The sequence below is a fragment of the Rutilus rutilus genome (assembly GCF_951802725.1).
Source record: "Rutilus rutilus genome assembly, chromosome: 22".
NCBI lineage: Eukaryota > Metazoa > Chordata > Actinopteri > Cypriniformes > Leuciscidae > Rutilus > Rutilus rutilus.
The window spans coordinates 21,502,179-21,528,569 of record NC_140227.1 but is presented as its reverse complement, the minus strand read 5'-3'; the positions used below and the strand labels follow the sequence as shown (position 1 = coordinate 21,528,569).

The window sequence follows — 26,391 nt, the reverse complement described above, 5'->3', positions numbered from 1 at the left end:
TCACCATGCTGGATGTCATTTCATTTATCAAATCTATGGCTAAGGCTTGTCATGAACCCCAAATGGCTATATTCCTGTGTAAATCTACCTGATGTCTCTGCTCCTTCTCTACCTCTGACAATACCCTATAAAACTCCACATACAATATGGAAATATAATTTTTTTTTTTTTAAACAGCTCCTGACCTAAAAGATTTATTTATTTTTCTAAATGAAGGCAATATTTTTCGTGTCTACATTTTTCATGCCTTTTTTCAGTCAAACTGAAGACCACATACAGCATTCACTTTATACAATGTTAGTAAATGGAATAAACTGAAGATCATTTTATTTATGCAACTTACAATGTTTTCTTAAACAACCTGTACTATCTATAACAGTTATTTATTATCAAATTAATTGTTCTAATATTCCCATAATATATTAATATATACATATATATTAAAATGAATACATTAAAAAGCAGCAGCATGATTGGAAATTAGTCTCTTATGCTCAGGCTGTATTTATTTGATCAAAAATACAGTAAAACTGCAATGTTGTGGATGTGAAATAGTATTACAATTTAAAATAACTATTTTCTATTTTAAAATGTAATTTATTCCTGTGACGACAAAACTGAATTTTCAGCATCATTAATCCATTCTCCAGTGTCACATGTACACAATAACTGTTTTTTGTGAAAACCGTGATTAATTTTAATCACGGTTAGAGATAGAGATAGAGATAGAGAATCAACAGAAATCTTCTGTAACAATGTAAAAGTGATCAATTTAATGTATGCTTGATGTAATTACAGTATTGATTTATTTAAAAAAAAAATCTTACTTACAGTAGTGCACACTGAATGAATCATAAAGCATTAAATAGCATTGACAGGCAATTGTTTGTATTGTTAAAGTGCTATTCTAGATATTACTGCTTATGTATTTCCCATTAAAAGCAAATAATGTACACATGCGTATCATTACTTCCCCTGTTGATCCATGCATTTCTATGCATTTCCACCTCCTCATCCATTAACAATAAGCTGGCTGATGTGTGTAGGCATGGTGTAGAGGATGAGGAAGAGGAAAATCCCCAGGATAGCCAGAATGAGCAAAGCAATGATGTACTTCTTGTATTTCTTCCAGATGAAGAACACAAAGGTCTTCATGGGGTTCACAAACCAGTTGAAGGAAGTCTTAGGACGGCTTGAGGGGACAACAAAAAAAATCATATTTACATAGCATATTTTTGCAAGCACACAATAAAAATAAAAATATGCAAACTTGAAATGATATAAATGCATTTTGGTCCCTTACTTTGGTTTGTCCAGAGGTTCGGGTTCTTTGCGTGCTTTTCCCACAGGGTTCTTCTCGGCTTCCTCAGCTGGCACTAAGTGGAACTCTGCCTCTACTTTACCCTGCAAACCACATAAATGAACGAAGGGTTTGAGTCCACCTTTACAAAGTAAACAAGTGTGTTACTACATTCATTGTACTCAATGTTGGAGCACTAAAGAAGTGATTGTACCATTAAGAGGAAGGTGTTTCCACTGTTGTCCACAAATTGCAGATCTTCTGGTTTCATGTTGCCACGCTTACTGGACTTTTTCTTCTTCTTCTTGTTTTTCTTCTCTTGTTCTGCCTCTCTCTCCTCTCTTTCGATGTCCTCCTGGCTCTTTAGTTTGATGAGCGGCCACCAGCCCTTCATCCTCTTGCTGCGGAAGATGGAGAAGCGAGGGCCGGCCTTGTCTTTGGCCATCGTGATGCTGCATTGCTCTGATGATTTTGCTGCACGGACCATATCGCTGAGACGCAACTCTATGGATCCTAGCCGCAACAGTTGGAAAGGAATTCATGTTTTTACTGACTAACTAGAAAATGTAAGTAGATTGACCAGTGACTAAAACCACTAACCCAAGAAGTCATTGGAACCGATGCGGTCATAATCCCAGACCTGCAGTACCAGAGCAGCCGGCTGGCGGAACTCAGTCTCCTCAAGGGAGAACAGGGACTCCTTCTTCTTGTAGATGACCTCCTTCTCCGTGGGAAGATAGTCAAAGTTGAAGACAAAGCGCCAGTTGAAGTTGCCTTCACCAGTGAGGGAATTAAAATGCACGTCCGTCTCCTGTTTCTCATCCTCCAGACCTTTAATCCAGCTGGTGAATGTAATACACATAAATGCACATGCATTTGGACATATATTTTGTTTATGTACGTAATTGTAAAGAAATATTACAAACATTATAATTCTAATTATTTATGTTATTATACGCTAGTGTTTCAGGTAAACAAGTCTCTTCTTATCAAGGCTGCATTTATTTGATCAAAAATCCAAAACTACAGGAAAAAAAAAGGTTGCGCTGCTTAATATTTTTGTTAACTTAATAAAAACGATTTTTGATGAAAAGAAAGCTCAAAACAACAGCATTTATTTGAAATAGAAATCGTTTTTAACATACATCTACTGACCCCAAACTTTTGAACGGTAGTGTTAGTTTTTATGGAATATAATTGTGCAATATAATCTTGTGCATCCTTACCCTTTAACATAGATGTCACTTGATGGCTCTCCAGTGAAAGGATTGACATCGTCCAGTACAACATCATCAGTATTCCAGATGATCACGCGCAGCTCATAACTAGAGACAGAGGGTTAAATATTCTCAGCAAGATGTAAATTAAAAGAGCAGAATGATTATTCTTGAGAGAGATGTAGGAAGGAATCTTCTTTAATTCCCTATATTTAGTCGTTTGGGTGAAATTGTGTCCTTTGAACATGATGCTCAATTTGAGTAAATATATACTATATAGCTTCAGTATAATGTGATATCATCTTGATTACCTCTCTGGAAGTCTAGGTTTGATATTAACAGGTGGTGGTGGAGGTACATCTACAGGAAACATGTCAATCCACATGTGAACGTAACCCTGTTAGGGGAAAGGCAAAGACATAAGAGATTATGTTGCAACTACATAGTAATTTGATTTGATGAAATACAAATTTAATTGGAGCATATCAGATCCAAGACGAAAAACAAAAAATGGGGAGGATTAACAATGGAAATCGCCACCAATCAACCTCGAACTTCGGTGCATGAGCACCACATTCCTAACTACAGCTCTAACTTTGAATAGTGTAAGTGAAGATTTGACCCAGGCTAACTGGCTTGACTAAGATTGCTAACAAGTCATTGTGTGTGATGGAGTCTGACCTGAGGAAGGCCAGGCTTTTCCGCGTTAAGCAGAGAGCGGACCTCCACATGCTCAGGAACCAGAGGACACGCTCCCTCACAGAACTCTCTCATCTCCTTCCAGCGCTGAAGGACATTTAGAGCTTTATGCTCATCCAGCTCTGCATAGTCTTCTTCTGTCTTCTTATTCTTCTTCAGCAATTCTGCAGCACCAAATTCTCATTTTAATAATCTGTTATTCATAAACAGATACATCCAACATGGTGTTTATGGGTGCATTGGCTAAATATGCAAATGCAACATGTATATTTAATTAATTAATAAATAATAATAATAATAAAAAAATATTTATAATTGTATATACAAATATGTATAATATATATATATATATATATATATATATATATATACACACATTTAGCATTTTGACATGTAATAATATTTTTCTTGTAATCTGTATAAATGGCAAATATCCAGATTAAACTAAATGTTATTTACAAAAAATATTAGCATTTTGATATGAAATAATAGTTTTTGATCAGTATAAAAAGGCAAATATCCAGATTAAATAAAATGTTATTTAAAAAATATTAGCAGTTTGACATGAAAGAATATTTTTTCCTTTTGATCAGTATAAAAAGGCAAATATCCAGATTCAATGTCGTAAACAATAAAAGGATGTGAATATTTTATTTATAGCCGCTGTATATCTGTTTTGAGCCAAATTTTCTTTTCTTCAGAAAACAAAAGGTTTGTTTTTGTATTACATGAAGGTACTTTAGAACCTTTATTTTAAAATATTAAAAATGCCATTTCCACCTTCTGGAAAAGCCTCATTGGGAACTTTGAAGATCATATTGAGAACTTTAATTTCAGACTCCCGGTACTCTGGAGATGGAATCCCATTTTTGCGGCAGAGCTCCAATAATATCGCAGTGGGTTTCTTGGCATCTCTCCATTTATTATAGCCATCCCTGAAATCACAAGACAGTCTAATCTGATTTAACCTGTAGAGAGTCAAATGAAAATCAGGCCACAAAACTGCCTGATTTGTCTCAGTCTAAAACGCTGCAGCTGCAAACAATCAACTGAGAGCACTCCAAATATGAGCTTTAAAGCAGTCGATGAGCTTTCAGAAATTCTGATGATGATGAAGACAATAATGACAACGACAGCAGTGGCCACGACATAATACTACTAAAGATAATAATACTAATCATCATTATAATCATTATCGCCATCTTCATAACAGGCTAAAGCCATTACCCACTTATCATAATGAAGGGCCAGGCCACACCCAGCACGGTGGCGGCTGAAGAAACGGTTCTCCAGGTCCAAGTGGGTCTCGCCAATCAGGTCATCGGAGCCCACAAGGTCATGGTCAAACACGTACAGCGTGAGCTCTGTCTCCAAGGGGAAGGACACGGTCAGCTCGAACACTCTGTGGGGAGTACATCAAATCAGTAAACAATTCTGACAACAATATCACAAACTATGTAAAAATACAGACAAAGCCTCAACGAAAAATGCTCTTTAATCTTTAAACTTAAAGGCGGAGTTTCTAGCCACCGTAGTTTCTGCCATTCATTTTGTGAATAGACAGCACTTACTCTCCAAACACTGGGTTCAGTTGTTTGGGAATGTATCGCTCTTTGCTGTCCATTTGCTGCTTGCCAACTTTCACCACCACATAGGGGTCTGCCTTTCCATTTGGGTCTGTGGGTGCCAGATTGGTTGCCTTAGGGTCCACAAGGAAAATAAGCATAAAAAATTCATTCAGATAAATGAGCAGAAAATACATGGAGTTGTAGGATTGAAAATAATCCAAGATATTTTAAATGACCAAAGACATTTGCTTTACTGTTTTCCACCCCCTCTTTCCCCAATGACAATTTTGGCACAGAGGGGCTGATAGTGATCAAGGCCTGTAGGCCAAGATGTGTGTACTTCGGGGATCGATGAATTGTCACACCTTTAGTACAATGGGGGAAGTTGTAATTATCTGATTGGTCCGTTTAAATGTCTCACATTTGGGTTTTAGTCACATGGTCAGGGAAAGGATAAAAGAAGATTGTAACTGTTGCTCTGTCTCTTTTATGCTCTGGCTCTTCCGATTCTCTGGGTCCCTTTAATGGGGCCCTCTCTCTTTGCCTCCTCTTTTCTTTCTCTCTTACTCTCTCTCTCTCTCAGGTAACATTTTACATATATGTTGGGTACAATTAATGGTATAAGTGATCATCATCTCATACATCTATTTTGTAACTATTTTAAGTGTAACCATAACCATATATTGTCATTAAACCCTTTCAATTACAAATAATGCTCTAACTAGTTTTGATTTGCTATTGACTTTAAATTGGTACCTATTGCATTAAAATATTGTCACTCTATATAGCAACGCTCTCCCACATATTAAGCTATTGTAACTGCATTTATTTCCGTCGTTGGTATTAGTATCAGTGGGTGGTAATAGACAAGAAATGTACAGTTTTCTACCATCTTGCCGACAAAGTTTCTTTAGTCATTCGACAGTCTTTCAGCCTGAACCCCTGCAGGAAATCCACCCTTACAGAGGCGTGAAGGAAAACACTGCACCATCGTGATGCATGCAATGTGTATGTTCTTGTATAATTGTGATACATGCAGGATTATTTAATTGCAAAATTCAAATGGTGATGCAATTCGTGAAAAACAAAGTTGCGATGTAACGGAAGTAGCAACAGATCTTCTGTATCGCGAGAAAGCATAGTGGAACAGATTATCGAAAAAGATCGAAATGGAGGGCGGGACTTAATTCTATAGCTGTGTCATTTAGAAGGCTGCGTTTTCCGGAGATCGCATTTGTCGGCTGCTTCCTTTCAGTAAACTGACCACTACATTCCAAAGTCATTAAGAATTTACAACAGTTTATGCTTCACTAGGAATAACGGTCAATTTTATAATGGTTACTGTTCTGAAATAAGACATCCTTTATGAAGTATGCAGTCGACAAATGCGATCTCCAGAGGACGCAGCCTTCGTAATGAGACACACACTATGAATCGGTTGTTGATTGGATGGTGACAGATCTAAATGTGAGTTTGTAGATGATTTTTAGAAAGGGGTGGGTTTTATGAAAATCCCAAAAGGTCATGTCCACTCAGAATTTGCAAATTGGAAATAAATGTACTCACTTTTATTACATACACCCTCACAAGGACTTTGATGGGTGTATTTTTGGGAATCGCATTAGTGATCTGACAGTCTGCGTCCTCATCTTCGGGAGCGATGGGGTATATCAGAAACGATCCCTGCAATGAAGCACAGCTCTGGTTTAACCTCTAATCCTCGACTTCCTTCACGCATGCCGTCACACTGTTGATGTAAGGCATAAGAGCTTGCCAAAACACACATCTTACCTTAAATTTACCCATATATCTCGTACTTTCATCTTCCTCTTCATCGTCCAGGCTGGATTTGCCTTTGTAGACAGGAAATATGTGCAACCAATCCATGAACTGACTAAATTCATTTTCCAGCTCAGACTTGTAAAGCTGGGGAATAAAAAGAAGAAAAAAAGAAAAGAAAAGAAAAGAAAATAAAAGAAAAAAGGCAGAAAATGTATACTGAAAATTGTTTCGGTTGGTCTGAGAATGGAAACAAAACACTATACATTTTAACAAATAAAAGAACTGCCGTTTGAAGAATATTTCAAACCTCTATGGTGGCAATGTTCTTCCTCTTTGGAGCAGGAGGCTCCATTTCAATCACAGCCTCATCGTCCTCTGCCTCTAGCGCAGACATGGTCAGTGCTGCTCCATCTGCGAAATGTGACATTACATTGATGCTTTTAAATAAATTCAGTCCAAAGCATTTTACTTAAAGTAGAGTCTGGTCACTTAGGCCACAGTCAAATGTATGAATGTCATCACATTAGAAAGCTCAAACCAAGTGGTATCTGTAAAGCGCAAACAAATTATGCTACAACTTTTCTTAGAGGAAATTTCACTTTCAATCAGTCCATAGCTGATTTTAGTGCATGCATGAAGTCATTTACCTTCCGATTCACACAGGTGTAGCAGAGAAACCACATGGTTTGGTATATTGTTATGTAGTGCATTTGTCAATCAATTTTAGGCGTGTTCAAAATACATTTTGAGGCCTTTGTCGGAATTTGTTGTTGGGATGATCACAATTAAATCATGCTTTGCATTTAAAATACCTCCATCGTGCCCATCTTCCAGGTCATCCTCTTTCTCCTCCTGAAGAAGAGACACAAGACTTTTAAATGTTGAAGAAAACAATAAGGCACGCAATTTAAAACAACCTATTATCAAAATCAGTTATCACCTGTTTTTCGAGTTCAGCCAGTGACGCATAATATTTAGACCACCAATCAAGCTCCTCCTTTTCTGGTGGCTCCTCTTCTAACTCCTCCTCTTTTTTAATCACCCTTTTGATTGGAGACTGAAAATGTAGTTTTGCACAAATACTTATTTTAAAATGTAGATTATGTCATTTACTCACCCTCATGTCCTTCCATGGTTTTAATTTGTGAACAGGCCTTAACACACTAACTATGAACACAGATTTTTAAAAGCCAAACACACACACTCATGATTAAAAGCCTCCCATTTGGATGTCAGCAGGGGTCTTGGCTAGGCAGTGGCTGGCCAATTAATCAGAGTGATCTAACAGCAGGAGCTCAAACTGCCACAGGAACACACTTCACTGCGCTCAACAAACCAGCAGATTCACACCATAATCAACAGGTTAATGGGTGCAAAGGGCTTCACATTTAACAACGGCAGACTGTTGATGGTTAAAAACATGTGCGCTAAGTACTCATTAGGAGCTATTTCAAACACCCCAATGCAGCCAACTAACGTCATCACACCCAGACTAGATACCCCATGACCACAAGGCAGCTGTATGTGGCTGAATAAAAGTCCTTGCAAAACCTCTGAAAGCTGGTGGAAGATGGCAGATATCATTTTGAGACCGTTTTGTACATATGGTGAGTAGAAATTTGAGGAACAATGAAGAAAGTGGTCACTCTTATGGACTGAAAAATAAGGACAGTGGAACTTACTGTGACTAAGTTGAGAGGGTTGATAGGAATTTTGGAATGCTTCAATGGAAGTCCTCCCAAATCCATGGTGATCACCGTGGTTAGTGGAGTGGTCTTCTTGGGAGGCTTTTTCTCTAAAGTCATGAGAGAATGTTTAGGAATTTGCCATATTCAAAACCTGTTTTCTATTTTAATATATTTATGTAATGTATTCCTGTGATGACAAAGCTGAATTTTTAGAGGCCATAACTCCAGTCTTCAGTGTCACATGATGATCCTTTAGAAATCTGTTTAATATGCTGAATTGGTTCTCATAAAACCATAATACATTGTTTTGCAGGATTCTTTGATAAAAAAAGAAATTTAGTTGAAATGGAAATGATAATATTATGAATATCTTTATAGCTATAGCAAAAAAAAAATATATATATATATATAATTTTTACCGTCACTTGATCAATTTAATGCATCCTTGCTGAATAAAGGTATTAATTTACTTTGAGAAAATAATATTACTTTCCTCAAAGATTTGAACGGTAGTATGTACGTAATTTAAAACTGGAAATTGCACGTCATTTAAACACCTTATTTAAAAACCTTCATTGTTTATTGTTCGGGTAGAAAAGAATATAACTATGAGTGCAAAAAAGCGGTTGTTCTGAAAAAAGGAGCAATAATCAGTCTTTACAAACATTACAAGAAATGAGCGAATCTCAATATAGAGACAAGTGAAAGCGCTGTCTTATGAGCTATATTTTGCAATTCGTTGCAAGTAATTCTTGATGTTATCAAAAACATGAATGACTGAGTATGTAAAAAAATGTAAACAAAATATGTACCTTAAACTAGAGCAATATAAGAGAGTGGTCACTGTCTTTTCTCATTTCAACAATGTTTCATGTCATCCTATTTTTTTATACAGCATAAGAGTCTGGTGGACTTTTAAATGTAAAATATTTATGTACATAGCAGATGCTTTCATTTTGGCCTTTAAACCACAAGCATATGAGCAATATAAGGTTCCACACCCTCAGGCTCCTCCTCCTCATCTTTCCACTCCTCTTGGTCCCTGGGTCCAAATTGCACAAGGTTTTGAACCATGTGAGTTCCCACCAGGACCATCCTCCCAAACGCCCTCTGCTCCATAATGAAGATAGTAAGAGGAGGATGCAGGTAGACAAGCTCTGGAAGTTCCTGAGGACACATGACCAGTTATGAGATATTGTGCAATTGTGATAATAAAAGTAAGCAGTAGATGATTAATATTAAATCACCTTCATCAAATGTTTAATGTGTCGTATATTTAAAATGTTTAAATATTTCATATTTGTCTGTCATAAAAGCATATTATATATTGTAAAAGGCATCACCAAGCAATCGCAAATAAAAACCTACAACTAACAAAGACAGGGCAACATCTTGTGCGATGAATCATTCTGAGTAAGACATCAGACTATCAAATTAAAAGAACTCAACAGCAGCCAGAATCTAACCAGCTTTGCTTTGTAATTCTGAGACAGTATATGTGATCAAAGCTTGTATGGAAAGTATGTTCAGATAAGGTCTAATACTTTAATAAGAGGGAGTCTTACAACATCAAAGTGTTTAACCACATCATTGAAGTTGGGGTTCAGCTTGTAGCTCTGAATTTCCTCCGACTCGATCATCTGGCCCGCACACTCCATCCTCACTTGAGGCCGCTCCACTTCAAATAGGTTGACCCTTTTCAGGTCCCTCAGGCCCCAGTACAGCACCTGCCGTTTAAGGGTTTGAGTTCAAAACACTGTAGTGCACGTACCAAGCTAGTCAGCTGGCAAACTTTTGCTGTTATTTTAAAGGCTCTCTTGGGGATTGATTTATGAAAACATCTGTTTTATGTGACAAATCAATTTGTTCTTGTGCATTTAAGACCTTTAAATGTTGATGTTAAATACAACTGTGATTTTGATTCAGTTTATTTATCAGTTTATGTTGTGCCTTTGTACCTCTATTCTGTATTGCCTCAGCACGGGTCGCACTCCCTCAGGAATTATATAATGGCATTCTTCTTCAATGTACTGTGGCTCTTTGGGGTCAACATCCAGTGGCAGAGTTGGCTGAGATTGATTCAGAGCACACATACATGACATTTAAAAGGCTTTTTTACACTTTCTGTTGTAAATAGAGGTGGAGGTGAATTTAGCAGCAGGATTGACCACAAGTCGTCTTTATCTTCAGGTAAAATATGTACTGTATACTGTTCAAATGTTTGGGTTCTTTTAGATTTTTTAAAGAAATTAATATATATTTTTTGATTGATGTATTAGATCAAAATTGACAGGGAAGACAACATATTTCTATTTCAAATAAATGCTGCACTTTAGAATGTTTCATGCATCAAAGAATCCTGAGAAAAATGTATCATGATTTCCACAAAAGTTATTTTAAATTGAAACCATACGTGTGTATGTGTTGTGTGTGTGTGTGTGTGTGTGTGTGTGTGTGTGTGTGTGTGTGTGTGTGCGTGCATCCCTTTCTATCCATTCAGCTGAATAAAGCTGTTCTCCAACACACAAATTAATGCTTTTAGTCGTGTGAATGTGTGCACAAAGCAAGATAATCTATTCACTGTCTTTTGCAGTGAAATTAATGAGAAAATACAGGGGTCCCACCTCTCCAAAGCCAGAGTAATCCAACTCGATTAGCTCAAGAGCAGCCAAAATTTCACCAGCTTTGCTTTTGCCTTTTGTGATCTCAAAAAACTGCAGCTGGGGCTTTTTATATGGCTCTTCCACAAACTTCAGCTCTGGCTTTGCAAATGCACGACCAAGGGCTTGTGGACTGCCCTGTTGTAACATTGAAACATACCACACATGAATCAAATAAATTATACTGTGTAATAAATATTCATAAGTCTGACATCCAATTATGCAGCTAAGAGTTTTGAAGACTATTCATAAATATAAATACACTTCCTAAACAGGAACAAACAAAATAAGAATTTAACTGATTTAAACAGATTTAAACAAAATTTTGTAGAATTTTTTGCATGGCATTTATAGGTGATTCACAGATAATTGAATTTCAAAGCATTTGAAAGCATTGAAAAGTGTCACTCACTAGTTTGTTGTAGTCATAGATGTTGATGATGACCACAGGAGGGTCTTCTCTGTACTCGTCCTTACTGCCCTCCATCAGAACCTGATCATAGAGGAGTAACTCACACCATGTCGGGGACAGAGTTTCTTCCATCACCTACAAACCATACAATCTTTTAACAATCCCTGAGACACAAAATTGCAATCAATACAGGCTGAATGATAAATGTATATGCCCATTCAGATCCTATTGGACTTAATGGACCTGTCATAAATGACCAATACATCTCTTGCAAACTGAATAAAAGTTAGTTTTCATATAGTGCTTTTCATATCCATTGCTTTTTATTGAGGACATAGAACAAAATTAACTTATGTGTTCATATATGAGACCCACCCGTGTGACCTGACACTGAGTGTTGAACACAACCTTGGTGAAGGGGTCGGACAGTCCGTTGTCATCAGCTGCAATGATGCCACGTGCCTGATAAATGTGAGCACGTAACTGGAAATAACGACTGTCTGGATGAAAGGACAAGGGAGGTATGGTATTTTTCATGAAAGTGAATCCAAATGTCATCCAAATGGAAATATATTGGTTTTCAAACGAGCCCGAGACAATTATGGAGAATATCAGAGATGTTTGTATTGGGAGAAAGTACCTTCCACTGCTAATTTGGTTGGAGGCAAGTTGCGGGGAATCAATGTGCCCAATGTCGCCTCTTCATAAATGGGTCTAAACTCTGCTGGAAGGCTAGTGACAGAGTTTTTTGCGTACTTTGTGATACCAAGCCACATATAGACTTCCAGTTTGGCAAAGATTTCCCCCACTGGCCCTCCAGGGGTCTACAGAATGAAAAGTATAAAATGTAAGCCACACATATATATATATATATATTTAATATTTTTAGGGAAAACAACAAAATCGCTCAAATCCAATAATTCACTACATTTTATTCATCTGAGGGTAAAGAAACCCCTTTCATTTACAAAACTATTTCATGCCTATTTCATAGGAAACAAGTAATAAATTGTTTTGGACATAACAAAATGTTGCAATATAATGTAGGAACTCACCTTCATGTACACAGCAGTGATTTTCCCACAGTCTTTACCCTTCTCCTCTTCCACCAGTGAAAAGAGGATGGAGGGTGCTGGGATCCTGGCATAGGCCACTCGTCTTCCTCCACTCAACATCCATAAAAATACATCAGGCAGTGTGCTCTGAGGCTGACATATGAGAATACAAACACACTTATATACAGTTCTGCTGGCAAAACAATTGTGTGTGTGTGTGTGTGTAAGGTAAACATTAAGATACAGTATATTGATAGCATTACTTCTAGGGCCAGAAAGCGGAGCCTCTTTGCAATATTCTTGAGATCTATTAGTCTTTCTTTAACTGTATTTCTGGTGACTCTCTTTTTGACTCTCAGGATCTGTTTGGCCAGCAAAACCTGGAAAATAAGAAAAAATGTATATGACATTCTCAATGAAGACCAATATATCCATAATACCAAAACCAATACAATTTACTTACAATGTTCCTTTTGATGAGCCCCACACGGCACTTATCCAGGGTGTTTTGGCGCGCATTTCTCTTCCTGTCTAAGTTACTGATGTACTGCCTGAGAGCCAATTAGAATAGGTTTTCTATTATCCATAATGTGCTATGTAAAAAACGGCCAATGAACTCAATACAAAAGTCATGCAAATGTGTCCTACTTGCAAGTGGAAAAGAATTCCAGCACGACATCCACCAAACGTTCTTTAGCCTTGATTTTTGATCTTTTCAACAGCATCTCCACTTCATCAATGCCATATTCCTTGAAGAATATAGGACATAATTCAAACTTAGATGATTCCAACAAATGAGTGAAAAGGATGAGGGGAATAACCTAGCATTTTAAAGCACCATATTTGTAATCCAGATAATTAAAGACAGAGTATTCAATATCTGCACTTACCAGCCGGTCAGCCATCTTGGACAACCAGTTGCTGTTGTGGAATCGGAAGGTGTGATCCTCAAAGTTGCTCCACACAAAGACGCATGGTTTCTCTCGGAACAAGGGAATGCAACTAAATGATCTGAACGAGAAAAATAATGATATTTTCAGTTATTCCTCCATAATCCTACTGCACTCCACATGATGATAAGCTGTCAGCCTTGAGGATGTCATTTCACCCGTCATATTCAGTGGGCTGTGGTCTCCTGGGTGCCGTGACAGATCTGTCTTGAGGCCCAGGGTTCAGAAGTTGACCTCTCTCCAGCTCATCATCTGATTCAAGCAGCGGCTGTCTGTCCTCAGCCAGATTCTCCTGACCACCACTCTTGCTGGACTTCACTACCACGTCTGCAGTTTTCCCATAGTTCCCTGTGAAGCAGCGTTGTTCTTGTTAAGTAAAACTATATATATTAAACATCTTTTTCATTAATTAATTTCATTAATTGAAATAAAGCTGAAATAAAATAAAATATAAATATAGCCTTTAACTTAAAAAACTTGCCTTGCAACTAACTGAAATAAAATCAATTTTAATTGGAGTACTAAAAGTAAAAAAAATATATATATATAGATAAAAAAAAAAATATATATATATATATATATATATATATATATAAAGCTATACAGATATATTTAAAAAACTAATAAAAATGACAAAGCGCATAACAAAATTACTAAAACTTTAACATACTGAAAATATAAAAACAAAAGCTACTTCAAAATATTAATAAATGCTATAATAGGTAAATAAATAATACTATAATAACCAATTTCAATAAGATTTGAAGTGCACTGTTGCATAAGTGGCTTGTACTCAAATAGTTGTTTATATTAAGTGGCAATATGATATTAAAAAGTCCAGTCTTACCTATAGAGAGCTCAAAGGTGACAGGTTTGATACCAATAATAGGATCTATCATTGTAACTTCAAAGAAGGACGCAAACAACAAAAATTCATCCTTCTCTCCAGTGAAATTCTACATTAGAAAAAACAGATACACTGTCGATTAAATTTAATACTGTATATATGTAATAATAGTTTAGTGCAAGTGTGATACTGAGAATTAGTGTGTCCCAAATCGTAGTATGCTGAAATGAGTATTCCAAAGATACCCGGATGGTCTGGTTAGAATCTGAAGTACAGATCTGTGCGCACTCTAACGGCTAATATTGCCCACAATCCATTGCACGTTGGATGAGGATTCGATTAGAACTACAAACACAAATAAAAAATGTGACGGATGTGCAGGTCTGACGTTTAAAAAGAGAGGTCTAGATAAAGGGGTTTGAGTGATTAATAATCAGTATCTAACCTGACGAAAATATATTTATTCAATGTTATCCACATTATATTTCATTTGTGAACTTTTGTAAAGATACGTTTGGTCATTAACTTTTAATTGCATCATTATGCAAACACATGAGGAGAGTTCTCTGCATGAAAGACCCACGACAGGCAGATAAACGTGCTGCTACATTTCTCTCCGAAGCGGTAGGAAATTAAATTAAATTGAATGTGGAGGATTTTAACTGTGACAAGATGATTGACAGAGCAGTTTAAACAGTGACAGGATGCACGTAACTAAGCGACAGCTGTCCGTTAAAGACGCAGTTATGATGAAGTGGTATGTAAAGTTTGCCTACTTTTTTGCTACACACTCAAAAGTATGTACTTTTTCTTCACAAAAAGAGTACATACTTGTAGGGCATAGTATAAGTAGGCAAATTGGGATGCAGCATTTGCTTTTCTTGCAAATGAATCAGTGTTTTGAAAGAATAAATAGAGTGAATTATTTGTTGACTCACTCATAAAGACTTGTGACCACCTCCTGCCATAACAAGTTACTGAAAAATCCCCATGTAGCCTGTTAGGGTGTTGTCTTGCAACTCCACTTGGCCAATCAAATTCAAAGACCATAACTAACTGTTGTATAATCTGAAATACTACATGAAAGACCGTTTATCTTTTCCTACCAGGCAAACTTGGTCACTGACCTCAGGAAGAGGGTGAACATCTTCCACTTCCACTGTGACGGTAGTTGGTACCTCAGCGCCACTATCTTCAGATTCCTCGCCAGGCCCACTGGGACTCTGCACTGCTGAATAAAATCATCCTCTAGTCAATGATTACAGTGCTAGAGCATCTTTGATACATGTTTGTGTGTATATGAATGCATAATTCTAATATGTGAATAAAGTTTACATTACACACTGACATTAAAAGTTAGTGACAACTAGTGACAAACAAGTTTCAGACACTCCCGACACCTGAAATTGGTCGAACAAACAGGTAGCCCCGCCCCAAAACTCACGCCATTGGCTGAGCTAATGTTGTTATGTCTGGCCCATTCAGGATGCTCAAATAAACAGATCCCTTTTAGCGCCACCAAGGCAAAGAAATTGCAAACTTCACCATACATAGTGTGCATATATTTATTTTACTATTTCTTTTTACTACCTTCTTTGCCTGCTGTTTTATTTTTCTTGGACTTTCGGCTCTTGCGTTTTAGATTAAGCCTGCTGATTGAGCTCTTCACATTAGCAACAGTCTTACTCTCCGTCACCACAGCCGTAGGGGAGGAATAAACCTCCACACTCAGTGAGAGCAGCATTCTGCCCCTGTAGAAGATCCCTTCACTCAGACCTTCATTAAGATCCCTGTGGATATCTCTCAGCGTGGAGTTTTGAGGAGAGCCGTAGAGATTGATCCAAGCTGGGCCAAAAGTGGGATTGAAACCTGATGAAGGAACGACAGGGAGTAGGTTGCAAAAGGTATAATAAAGTAGAAGTTGTTCAACAAGAGGTAAAAAACTGAGGTAACCAGAAGGCACCTAAATGTTAAAACGAGGATGCGGATACATGACTGAGGGATTCAAAAACAAATTTGGACTTAAAGGGATAGATCATACAAACATTTTAATTTTGTCATCATTTATTCACCCTCATGCCATACCAAACCTCTATGACTGACTTCCTTCTGTGGAACACAAAAGAAGATATTTTGAAGAATGTTGGTAACAAAAGAGTATTGGTTTCCACTGACTTCCTTTTTTTCCCTTTATTTATTTTTTGACCATACAATGGAAGTTTACCTTATGTTTGTTTACCAAGATTCTATAATATACATATATATTGTTCCAAAGAAGAAAAAAAGTCATACAGGTTTGGAACAACATGAGGGTGAGTAAATGATGACAGATGTAGCTATTTCCGGTAGACTATCCATTTAAACTTGCAGTATTCAGTATTAAAACTGACCATTTCGGTTGGGATTGGAGATTTGAAGAAGGTCCAGGAAGTGTGTTGCCACAGCCACATCTCCAATGTTGGCATCATCAAGGATCTGGATCTTGATCCGCCGAGCAAGAGGAGGAAACTGCTCAATGAAGGATATTTGTTCATTCCACTCAGGAGCATTGGTGTTACTATCTACTGACGTTTCCCCCTATCAAACATGTTAACATATTATTTTCCATGCATTTTTTTTAGGAGTATTCTACTATAGTTAAAAACTGACTGAATTTATTTAAAAAAAAACTATATGTAGACTAAAGTGTTTGTTTGATGGGAACAGAGAGGTAAGATTTGGCTTCTGAAGCCACTTTTTTTTCTTTTCTTTTTTTTTTACATAAGACATGCTCTGACATCATAGCAATTTATTTTGAGCAGAAATATTTGCCAACACCCTGTGTGGCAATACTCTTAGAACAGTTCAAATACTGACGCACCTCAGCCCATTTAACAAACAAAAGCACTGTCAGGGTGGGTGGATGTGTGTGTGTGTGTCATTTGACAAAAGTGTTATTTTACATAAGACAAGTGTGTGGAAATGAATTTAAAAATGAAAACAGACCATCATAAGGAAAAGAAACTAAATTTTTATTTATTTAGATAATTTGACTGTTTAAATAGTACTGTCAAGGCATATATCAAAGAAAGAGTTTAAGCAAACATATCGTGACAAAGACTTTCCGTTCTTCTGGTTTAAACCTTCCGTGCACTTCTGTGCAATGTCTTATTCAAAGTTAGATGGAAAGGAAATCACCTGCTGTCCTGCGAACGTGACCTGAACATAAGGGTCAAGGAAAACCTTCTTGTCTCTCATTATCTTCCCCATGAAACCAGAGTTCATGCTGGGTAGGCCTTCAGCTCTGAAGATCTTCAGGACAAACTTTGCCCAAGGACGTTCTGATGGCATCCTCTTTGGAAGGAGAAGGTTCCTACATGTCACATGAAAATATACCAAAAACTTTTAGGTTTCAGCTGCTGAAAAGTATCTATTGAACACACTGATGCCAATGGCCAAAGAACCAAACATCTAATATTAATGTTTATTTTAGTGGGAATGGGTTCATAAGAGAAGAACTGCCATGTAACATAAGGCAAGCTCTTACTTTTCAATGTCATCATTCTGGCTGCCAGCTGGTGCCAGGCTGACCATGCCCATAGGGTCTCCTTTCATTACCACACTCACTGTGCACTTCACATAGCCTTTAATTCCCGAGCGGGTATCTTTTGGGTCAGTAAGCGGAGCCCATTTCTGGTAGAAACGGTGATCTGTGAAATATATTGGCTGTGTTAAGTTGTTGTAATGATCAATGTTGTAGTTTCTAAGTCAACCTATAATCATTCTTTTTCACCACTGGTGATGAGTTAATTATCACCATTAAAATGTCTAGGGAATGTTTTACCAATGCAATTAACTCTAAGCCTGTATTGTTCATTTTGGCTCTGTGTATCAAAGATTGCAATCAGAATTTATTGTTTCTTAAGCTGGGTTTATATAAATATTAAAGGGGCTTTATGTAGAATTCAGAAACATTGCAATACAGAATAGCTCTTTTGGCATTAACATGAAGATAATTCGTTTCATGTGTCATAGAACGTAAAAGAGGGTTTCGAGTGCATGCAAAAACGTCACTTCCTTTTGATTTCCCTGGCAAAAACGTCATATAAAAGTCCTTCACATAAAAATCAGTCTGCTGGCTTTCATAGAAAACCTAGGAAGTAAGGTCTCGTTTTTTAAGTTTCGTCTCAAGCTGTTCACACATTTGCAATAAAATGCGATTAATACATGAAAAATCTTACATATAGCGCCTTTAATGCTAAAGCGTCATGCTACCTGGCTGCTGATGCACAGTGCTGATGTCGATCTTAAAGGTTCCAATGTGGCTCATCAAAAAGGCAAGGATTTTCTTATGAACCACCTAAAATAAAAGAAAATAGCCATGATACATACAACACACATATAGCTAAAATACTGTCAGATAATAAAAATGATCATATATATGTAACTTTTTCTTTTTCTAAATTAACAATACATCATCAATCCTTCTTCCAAAACGTGTTTTTGTCTTACCATGATTCACAATGGTAAGTCTACTATAAGTGTTTATATTTTAGACCTGGATGGTTTTCGCAGGAAATTACGTACATACATCACTCGTCCGAGCGTGTCTCGTCAAATCCGTAAATAGAGAAAAGTTGTCACAACGAGCGAGAAAGGTTGACATGGAGCATGCTAAATATCGAACCTCAGGGGAATCACCCATTTAATAAAACGCTGAACAGAGGAGATTCTGCTGGCAAAATGAGAATTCGACATAAAACAAGAATCAACATTGGCTTGGCTTTTTTCGGAGATTACAAGAATTGAGGGATTTGAAATGTTGCCGTTTGAAAAGGTGCCATTTTTATTAGTTAACAGGTGAGTAGGGTATTTTATTGAACAGATAAATTGCCATAATAGGTCATCTTGAGATCCTTTGCATCTAAACACCTGTGCCACGAACCATATTCATCGGCACAGTCACGCATATCTGAAGCACAACCAAAACATGTTCTTCCGCAAAATGCATGCAGTTTCGTTTTAACCACTAGAGGGCCAGAACGTTCATAGTGTACCTTTAATTCATGTCAAAAATAGTTTATTATGACTGACTGAACCTGACTACATTTGGTTACACCAAATAAGTAATACTTAAGGGTCAGATTAAGCAGAATTAGCATGTGCAATATCAGTTTTTACAGGCAAAATATTAGTGCATTAAAGGGGACCTATTATGCAAAATTCACTTTTGCATGCTGTTTGGACATAAATGTGTACACAACCACCCAATAGTGATACAAATCCACTCACTCCTTTTTTATTAATCCCCATAAATCATCAGCAGTGTCTCCCAACGACCTGTTTTCAGAATGCGGCTTTAGTGACATCACTAAAGCCACAGGCCCCGCCCACGAGTGTTGACAGACACTGCCGTAGACCCGCCCTGATCGAGTTCACAGCGAGTTGTACACATCCGCAAGAATGTCTCCCAAGCGTTGTTGGTGTTGTGTGGCTGGATGTATTTAATCCACATAGCTCTCTCTATTTACTCCCGAAATCTGAGGCAGAGGACGAGGTGGAATTATTTTGTATTCGAAGAAAATGCTCCCTCAACTCTACCGAAATTCGTTTATGTACTTACGCACTTCTTATACTGTGTTTACTCAGCTCTTACGGTGATTTTCTGGAGTAAAACTGACGCTTCATCTTTTGTGTGATGTGCAATAAACTTTATTAAACTCATCAGTATATTTTTGATCATCTTTCGGACCAGGTCCGAAACAGCAGACTTGTAGGCTATTAATAGTGGATACATACAAGCAGATGACAAATACGTTATAACCGTAATTAAACTAAACTATACCTGTTCCATCTCCGTACAGCACTCTGACTCTGTAGGCATTATTGTCTGACTCCAGTTCGAAATGAACACCGTTACTGAGAGTTTCTGATATTATCATCATTCCGTGAGATGAAATTGTTCTGACACTAAGCGCGAGCTCGTGAGGCTCCACCCCCTGTTGCCGTGCAGCAGCAGCTCATTTGCATTTAAAGGGCACACACTAAAACAGCGCGTTTTTCTGAGCACCAAAAAGTGACAATTTAAACATGCTGTAAAAAAATGATCTGTTGGGTATTTTGAGCTAAAACTTCACATACACACTCTGGGGACAACAGAGACTTATTTTACATCTTGTGAAAAGGGGCATAATAGGTCCCCTTTAAAGCTACTTTAGCGGCTACATATGTAAGAACTTGATGTAAGTCCCTTTAAATTTTTCTTTAATGTCTCTACTGTCTCTGGGAATACTTACCGAAATTTGAATCACTTTATCAAAGAGCACATCTTGTGTCTCTTGGAATTCAAACATGAAGTTCTGAAAGACAAAAAAAGAGAAACAAAACAATCAAGAGAGATGCTCAAAGCTTCAGATGCTTAAAGGCCCTTTCACACCAAGAATGATATAACTATGCTAACTATAACGATAACTATATTAGTATCCACACCACCTGACGATATAATTCTGTTTATACTACGCATGTTGCAGTTTTGTCTTCTGCTGCTTTGAATATTCAAGCTCTTTAAAGCAGGGTGGATTCTGATTGGCTGTCAATGATTTTATCGTTTATTAGATGGAAAAAATCCACCTTAAAGTGATTCCAACGGTATCGTCTCTCTGTGAAGTTATTGTTATAGTTGTGATGTGGACTGCTATTCTTTTTTAAATTATCTTAGTTTTAATGATCTGCAGACTATTATTCATGCATTCATCTGGATTACTGTAAATGCTCTTCATGCTGGAATTAATCAGTTTTCACTCTCGCGCCTACAAGTAGTAGCCTACTGAATGCCGCAACTCGTTTTTTGACAGGGACAAAAAAGAGGGAGCATATCACGCCTGTGTTAGTTGGTTACTCTCTGACACAGGTTACCTCACTTCATTGGTTACCTGTTCAATTCAGAGTTGATTTTAAGCTTTTAGTATTTGTATTCAAAGCACTTCATGGTCCTACTCATACTTATATTTCAGATCTTCTTTATTCCTACTCTCCCGAGAAAATGCTCAGATCCTCCTCCCAGCTGTTATTGGCTGTTTCAAAATCTCGGCTAAAATCACTAAAGGTGACGGTTCTTGGTCAAAAGCTCTGGAACTCCTTACCTTTTTCCATCAGATCATCCCCTTTGTAATCTACATTTAAATAATCTCTTTAAAAAAAATTCTCAGGCTTATGCTTAACTTGATAACACCTTTAGTTTTAATCGTATTTTTATTTGTTTGGTGATGTTTTGTATTAATCCTGTTATTTTCTGATCTGCTTTTCTTTTTATTTATTTTAATAGTAGGCTTATTTCAAATCTTTTTTGTTTATATAATGCTTTTATTGTAGGATGATATTTTGTTATGTCAGTTGTGCAGCACTTTGGTCGGCTTTCATGTTGTTTTAAGGTGCTATATAAGCAAACTTGACCTTAACCTTTATATTTATAATGAGTTATTATCGCTCTTGGTGTAAACGGGCCTTAAAGCTGAGTTCTTTGCAAGCAGTTACCTCATTGTAAAATGGACAATTGGTCGACTTCTGAGTAGCTGTGTGCCTTTTTTCATCCCCAATAGTCACATACACTGCTGGGTTGATGTTCACCCCTACCAGTTTCTGAGCTTCAATCACATTTACATTCACCTGAGGGGAAAAAAGAGTGCAATAGAAGACTTAACCCTTGTAGATACTCATCAAATAGTGTCAGTTATGTGGTAAACAATTACTTGCATATGCAATAAGTATGTTTTCCTCATTGGATTGTTTTACCTGGAAAGACTTCACTTTAGGTGTGATGGCAAGCTCATGTTTTGCTATGGCCCTGCAACGACTACACACATCAACAAAGCAGTGAGTCAGTATTATTTATCAAACTTGTTACATTCTCAGATTAGATTTCAAATATGAGAATTACATGATGGGTCATTTTAGTTATGCAATGTGTAATGTATTGTATTACACTGCAACACAATAAAATAGGCTTCATACTAGTGTAGTGTAATGTATTACATTAAAAGGTAATCGAAACGGACCTCAAAATGGGAGTGAATGTCACATTGGCACATTCGATATCTGCAAAGTCATAATCATCATCATAGTCATTGTCATCATCTTCGTCTCCGTTCTCGTCATCAGTTTTCAAAAGCCCCCGACCAATCATCCTGGTTTCACGGTCCAGCTGCTGAGGACGCAGGGCGTCTGAAAGACTGCGAATTATTGAAAATATCAGTGTGAATACCATCAATAGAGTGTATGAAAATGTATACTGGATCATACAGAAGATGTCCTACCTTGGTTCCGTAAAACCTGTGTTTCTGATGACAAGCTCTGAGCTGAAATAGAATAGAGAAAATAGGATGAATGGATGGATGGATGGATGGATGGATGGAAAAGAAGGAAGAAAGTAGAAAGAAATTAAATATGGGTGGAAGGAAGGAAGGAAAAATGTAAGGAAGGAAGGTAGGTAGGTAAGAAGAAAGAATAGATGAAAGGATGCAAGTAACGACAGAAGGAAGAATGGATAGACAGAAGAAAGTAAGATTAGATAGAAGGTATAGCTGAAGAAAAGGAAAACTGTATGAAATGGATGGATGAAGGGAAAAAGAAGGTAGAAAGGAAAAAGTTAGAATGGATGAACAGAAGGAGGGGAAGTAATGAAAGGAGGGAAAATGAATGGAAGGAGGGAGGGACTGAAGGAAGAATGAATGAAAAGAAATAGAAGGAATGTAGGACAAAAGGATGGATGATGAATGAATGGAAAATGAAGGAAGGAAAATGTTGTAATGGATAAAAGCAGTGGACGCAATTAAGGAAGGGAAAATGGATAAAAAAGATGGATGGATGGAAAAATGAAGGAAGGAAAATGGTATAATGGATAAAACCATTGGAAGCAATGAAGGAAGGGAAAATAGAAGGAAAAGGGACAGATGGATGGATGGATGGATGGATGGAAAAAGAAGGAAGGAAAACATTATGGATTAAAAAAGTGGAAGTAATGAAGGAAGGGAAAATGGATGAAAGAAGGGACAGATGGATGAATGGATGGAAACAGAGGAAGGAAGTCAAGAAAGGTGGAAGGAAGGATGGACAGAAGGAATGAAGAATGGATAGAAGAAAGGAAGAATGGATGAAAATAAACAGAGAAAGGAAGGAACAAAGAAAGATGGAATGAAAGAAAGGGACGATGGATGGATGTCCTAGTTTACCCATCACTGTCCTCTTCTCTGATGAAGTCCTCACTGTCCCACCCCCCTACGGCCCCCTGAAGAGGACTGTACTTCACCTCCAGCTCAATGTAGATCTACACCAGAAAATCCATCATCACATGACAACACAAAACCTAACTACAACATATGAACATCTAGAATGATTCAATAATCTTTCACCACACCAATGTTACAACATCATGAAGTGTATTTGTTTAAGGGATGTTAAAGGAGTGAGGAGTGTGTTCGTAACTCACATCAGTAAGACTGTGCTGACTGTCTGTTAGAGACTCACGGAGAAGCAGCTGTCCCACAGACACCACATGCTGCAGGTTGATCACCAGCTTCCCCAGCAATCTGTGCACACACACACTCTTTTTATACCAAATTTTCTAATATTATTTCTTATGAATCATTCAGTTCATTTCCCTCTTGTCTTATATATAATGAATACTGTTCTGACCTGTTGCTGAACATCTTACTGCAGTTGTAGACACTGATTGACAGCAATTCATCCCTCTCAACCTTCCCATAGTGAGGCCATCTGAAGTGCTAAAGTCACATACATAAACAATACCAAACATGTTTATTTATTCCACACAGGCTAAAAATTTCCTTCAGATGTTCAACTCCTCATGATTATGGATCTGTATCTATCAGCTACAGCTTGCTCATATATCGAGATAAGATGTAGTTTAAAAATTAAGTTTTCTATTATAAAATGTAATTTATTACTGTGATGAAAAAGCTGAATTCTCAGCATTATTACTCCAGTTTTCAGTGTCGCATGATCTTTTAGAAATCATGTTGATTTTATGCTCAACTTATCAACATTTGTGATGTGTCGTATGAATAGAAAGTTCCAACGAACAGCATGATGTCTGTCTTAGATCTCTCCTGACACACGTTTGTAAAGGTTTGTGTTAGATCTCTCCCTCTTTTACAGTCACTGCATTTCTCATAAATGAAAACCCCAAAGACTTCCTCTTCATAAAGCATGTTGAACATGATTTATCTTCACTCAGGCTGAACAGCTTTTCTTTCTTGTCCTTCCCACTTTTCTAATATCTGTTAGCTTAAGTTAAAGGATAACCTTGTGACATACCTCTAGACAAATATTTTAATTTCATTACTGTATCTGAGCTCATAGATGTTTACAAGACTCTGAAAATGTTCAAGTCCCTTCTGTCATTGTAACCAACCACTAAAGGTGTGGTTAGCATGAAGATCTCCTCCCAACATACACAACCACCAAACACTGATTTCAACTTAACTATATAACAATGAGCAGCTACATTTGTTGCTTTTACAGCTTTTCCACTTAATATTATACACATCTACTATGTATAAAAAGTGAAGCTGGTTAGAGGGATAGTTCATACCAAAATGAAAATTCTGTCATTAATTACTCACCCTCATGTCGTTCCAGACCTGTAAAACTTTTGTTCATCTTCGGAACAATGAAGATCTTTTTAGTGAAATCTGAGAGCTTTCTGTCCCTCCATTGTCATCAGGCAACTACCACTTTCAAGCCCCAGAAAGGTAGTAAAGACATCAATAAAGTCATCCACGTGACTCCCGTGCTTTAACCTCATTTTTATGAAGCGAAGCAAGAAAAAAACGTAATTTACCACTTTATTTACAAAGTATTAAAGGGACAGAAAGCTCTCAAATTTCATTAAAAAGATCTTGATTTGTGTTCCCGGAGATGAACTAATATCTTACGGGTTTGGAACGTTGAGTAATTGATGATAGAATGTCCATTTTGGGGTAAGCGAACCCTTTAAAGCACCTGCTCTGCTATAAATCTGTGCTCCACCACTACAGCTCAAAAGTTGGGATCATTATACATTACAATATTTTTTTCAAGTAATATTTCTATTCAAATAATGTTGCTGTTCTATTGAACATCAAAAGATCCTGGAAACATGATCACGACCTCCACAAAAATATAAGCCGGACAACTGTTTTCAACATTATTAATTGTAAAATATGCTTTTTGAGCAGCAAACCAGCAGATAATGATTTCTGAAGGATCACGTGACACCGAAGACTGGAGTAACGATGCTGAAAATTCAGCTTGTCATAGCGGGAATATTACATTTGAACATAAATAAAAATAGAAAAGTTAATTTAAATTGTAATACTAGGTCATAATATTACTGTTTTTCTAAAATAAATGTAGCCTTGGTGAACATAAGAGATTTCTTTCAAAAACAGATTCGTAGCCTAGGCCTACTGACCCCAAACTTTTGAAAAGAAGCAGCTACTAGCCTAATTATCGTTTATGACTGGAACAGTAATTAAAATATTAGAATAAATGAACTGAAGTTAATCGTAAACAACTGAAACAGTTACCTCATTGAAGATGGCTATATTCTCACACTGAAGGATCCTGGTTTTGTGAGTAAATCCTGCACCGTAAACAATGTTTTAAAATAGTAACATGACATAATACCTCAATCGTTTCCCAGATAATCTATAAGTATTTAAGATTTATATAAAAATATATATTCAAAAAAATGTGTTATCCAACTGAATGGACAATATTAATCATATGGCAATATAGTTATTCCTCAATATCCAGCGCTTACCTCTAAATGACAACTCCACTTTTCTGTCATATTTCCCTGGCAGATTATATATCTTCTTTAAAATGACAGTAATAGACATGGCAGAGTGCTGGTGTGTTTCTGCGTCTTGTATGATTCACCGGTGTTAGCTTTGAGTGCAGTTGGTCCTCATTGTTCTTGAGGTATAATGCAATCTAACTTGAAGTGGTAGACAGATATATCCTCAATTAAGCCGCTTTCAAATATCCAATACACATGTGGCCTTCGAAAACATATTCAGACTATACGATCCTACACCTTGAGGAACTGTGCTGGAATTCCATCTGAAGGAAAACTCCCTAGGCAGCGGAGGAGTTGGAATATTTACCTATGATAATTTAAGTTAACAGTTGAACAGTTAGTGAACTAAGGGCGTAATAGGAGCATACAGGTGA

General features: G+C 37.1%; 1 protein-coding gene across 1 annotated transcript; it reads right to left on the bottom strand.

The window, feature by feature from the left end:
- Window positions 1–482: 482 nt before the first annotated feature.
- On the bottom strand, window positions 483–26,282 carry fer1l4 (fer-1 like family member 4). Its single transcript, XM_084395703.1, has 47 exons — window positions 25,979–26,282; window positions 25,743–25,798; window positions 23,848–23,936; window positions 23,642–23,741; window positions 23,385–23,479; window positions 22,470–22,511; window positions 22,212–22,385; window positions 21,949–22,009; window positions 21,691–21,822; window positions 20,454–20,516; window positions 18,433–18,517; window positions 17,705–17,867; window positions 17,356–17,530; window positions 16,569–16,755; window positions 15,769–16,047; window positions 15,306–15,409; window positions 14,179–14,287; window positions 13,490–13,679; window positions 13,272–13,392; window positions 13,030–13,130; window positions 12,845–12,932; window positions 12,645–12,761; window positions 12,382–12,534; window positions 11,967–12,150; window positions 11,702–11,826; window positions 11,327–11,461; window positions 10,879–11,052; window positions 10,213–10,323; window positions 9,820–9,981; window positions 9,256–9,421; window positions 8,249–8,361; window positions 8,067–8,126; window positions 7,507–7,623; window positions 7,379–7,418; window positions 6,874–6,977; window positions 6,576–6,710; window positions 6,351–6,467; window positions 4,788–4,915; window positions 4,448–4,618; window positions 3,997–4,151; window positions 3,199–3,380; window positions 2,829–2,914; window positions 2,527–2,625; window positions 1,901–2,142; window positions 1,515–1,813; window positions 1,304–1,404; window positions 483–1,192 (listed from the first exon to the last, which is right to left on the bottom strand). The coding sequence occupies exons 1-47, from the start codon at window positions 26,055–26,057 to the stop codon at window positions 1,012–1,014; spliced, it is 6,150 nt and encodes a 2,049-aa protein (XP_084251829.1). The 5' UTR covers window positions 26,058–26,282; the 3' UTR covers window positions 483–1,011.
- Between the last annotated feature and the right edge of the window lie 109 nt (window positions 26,283–26,391).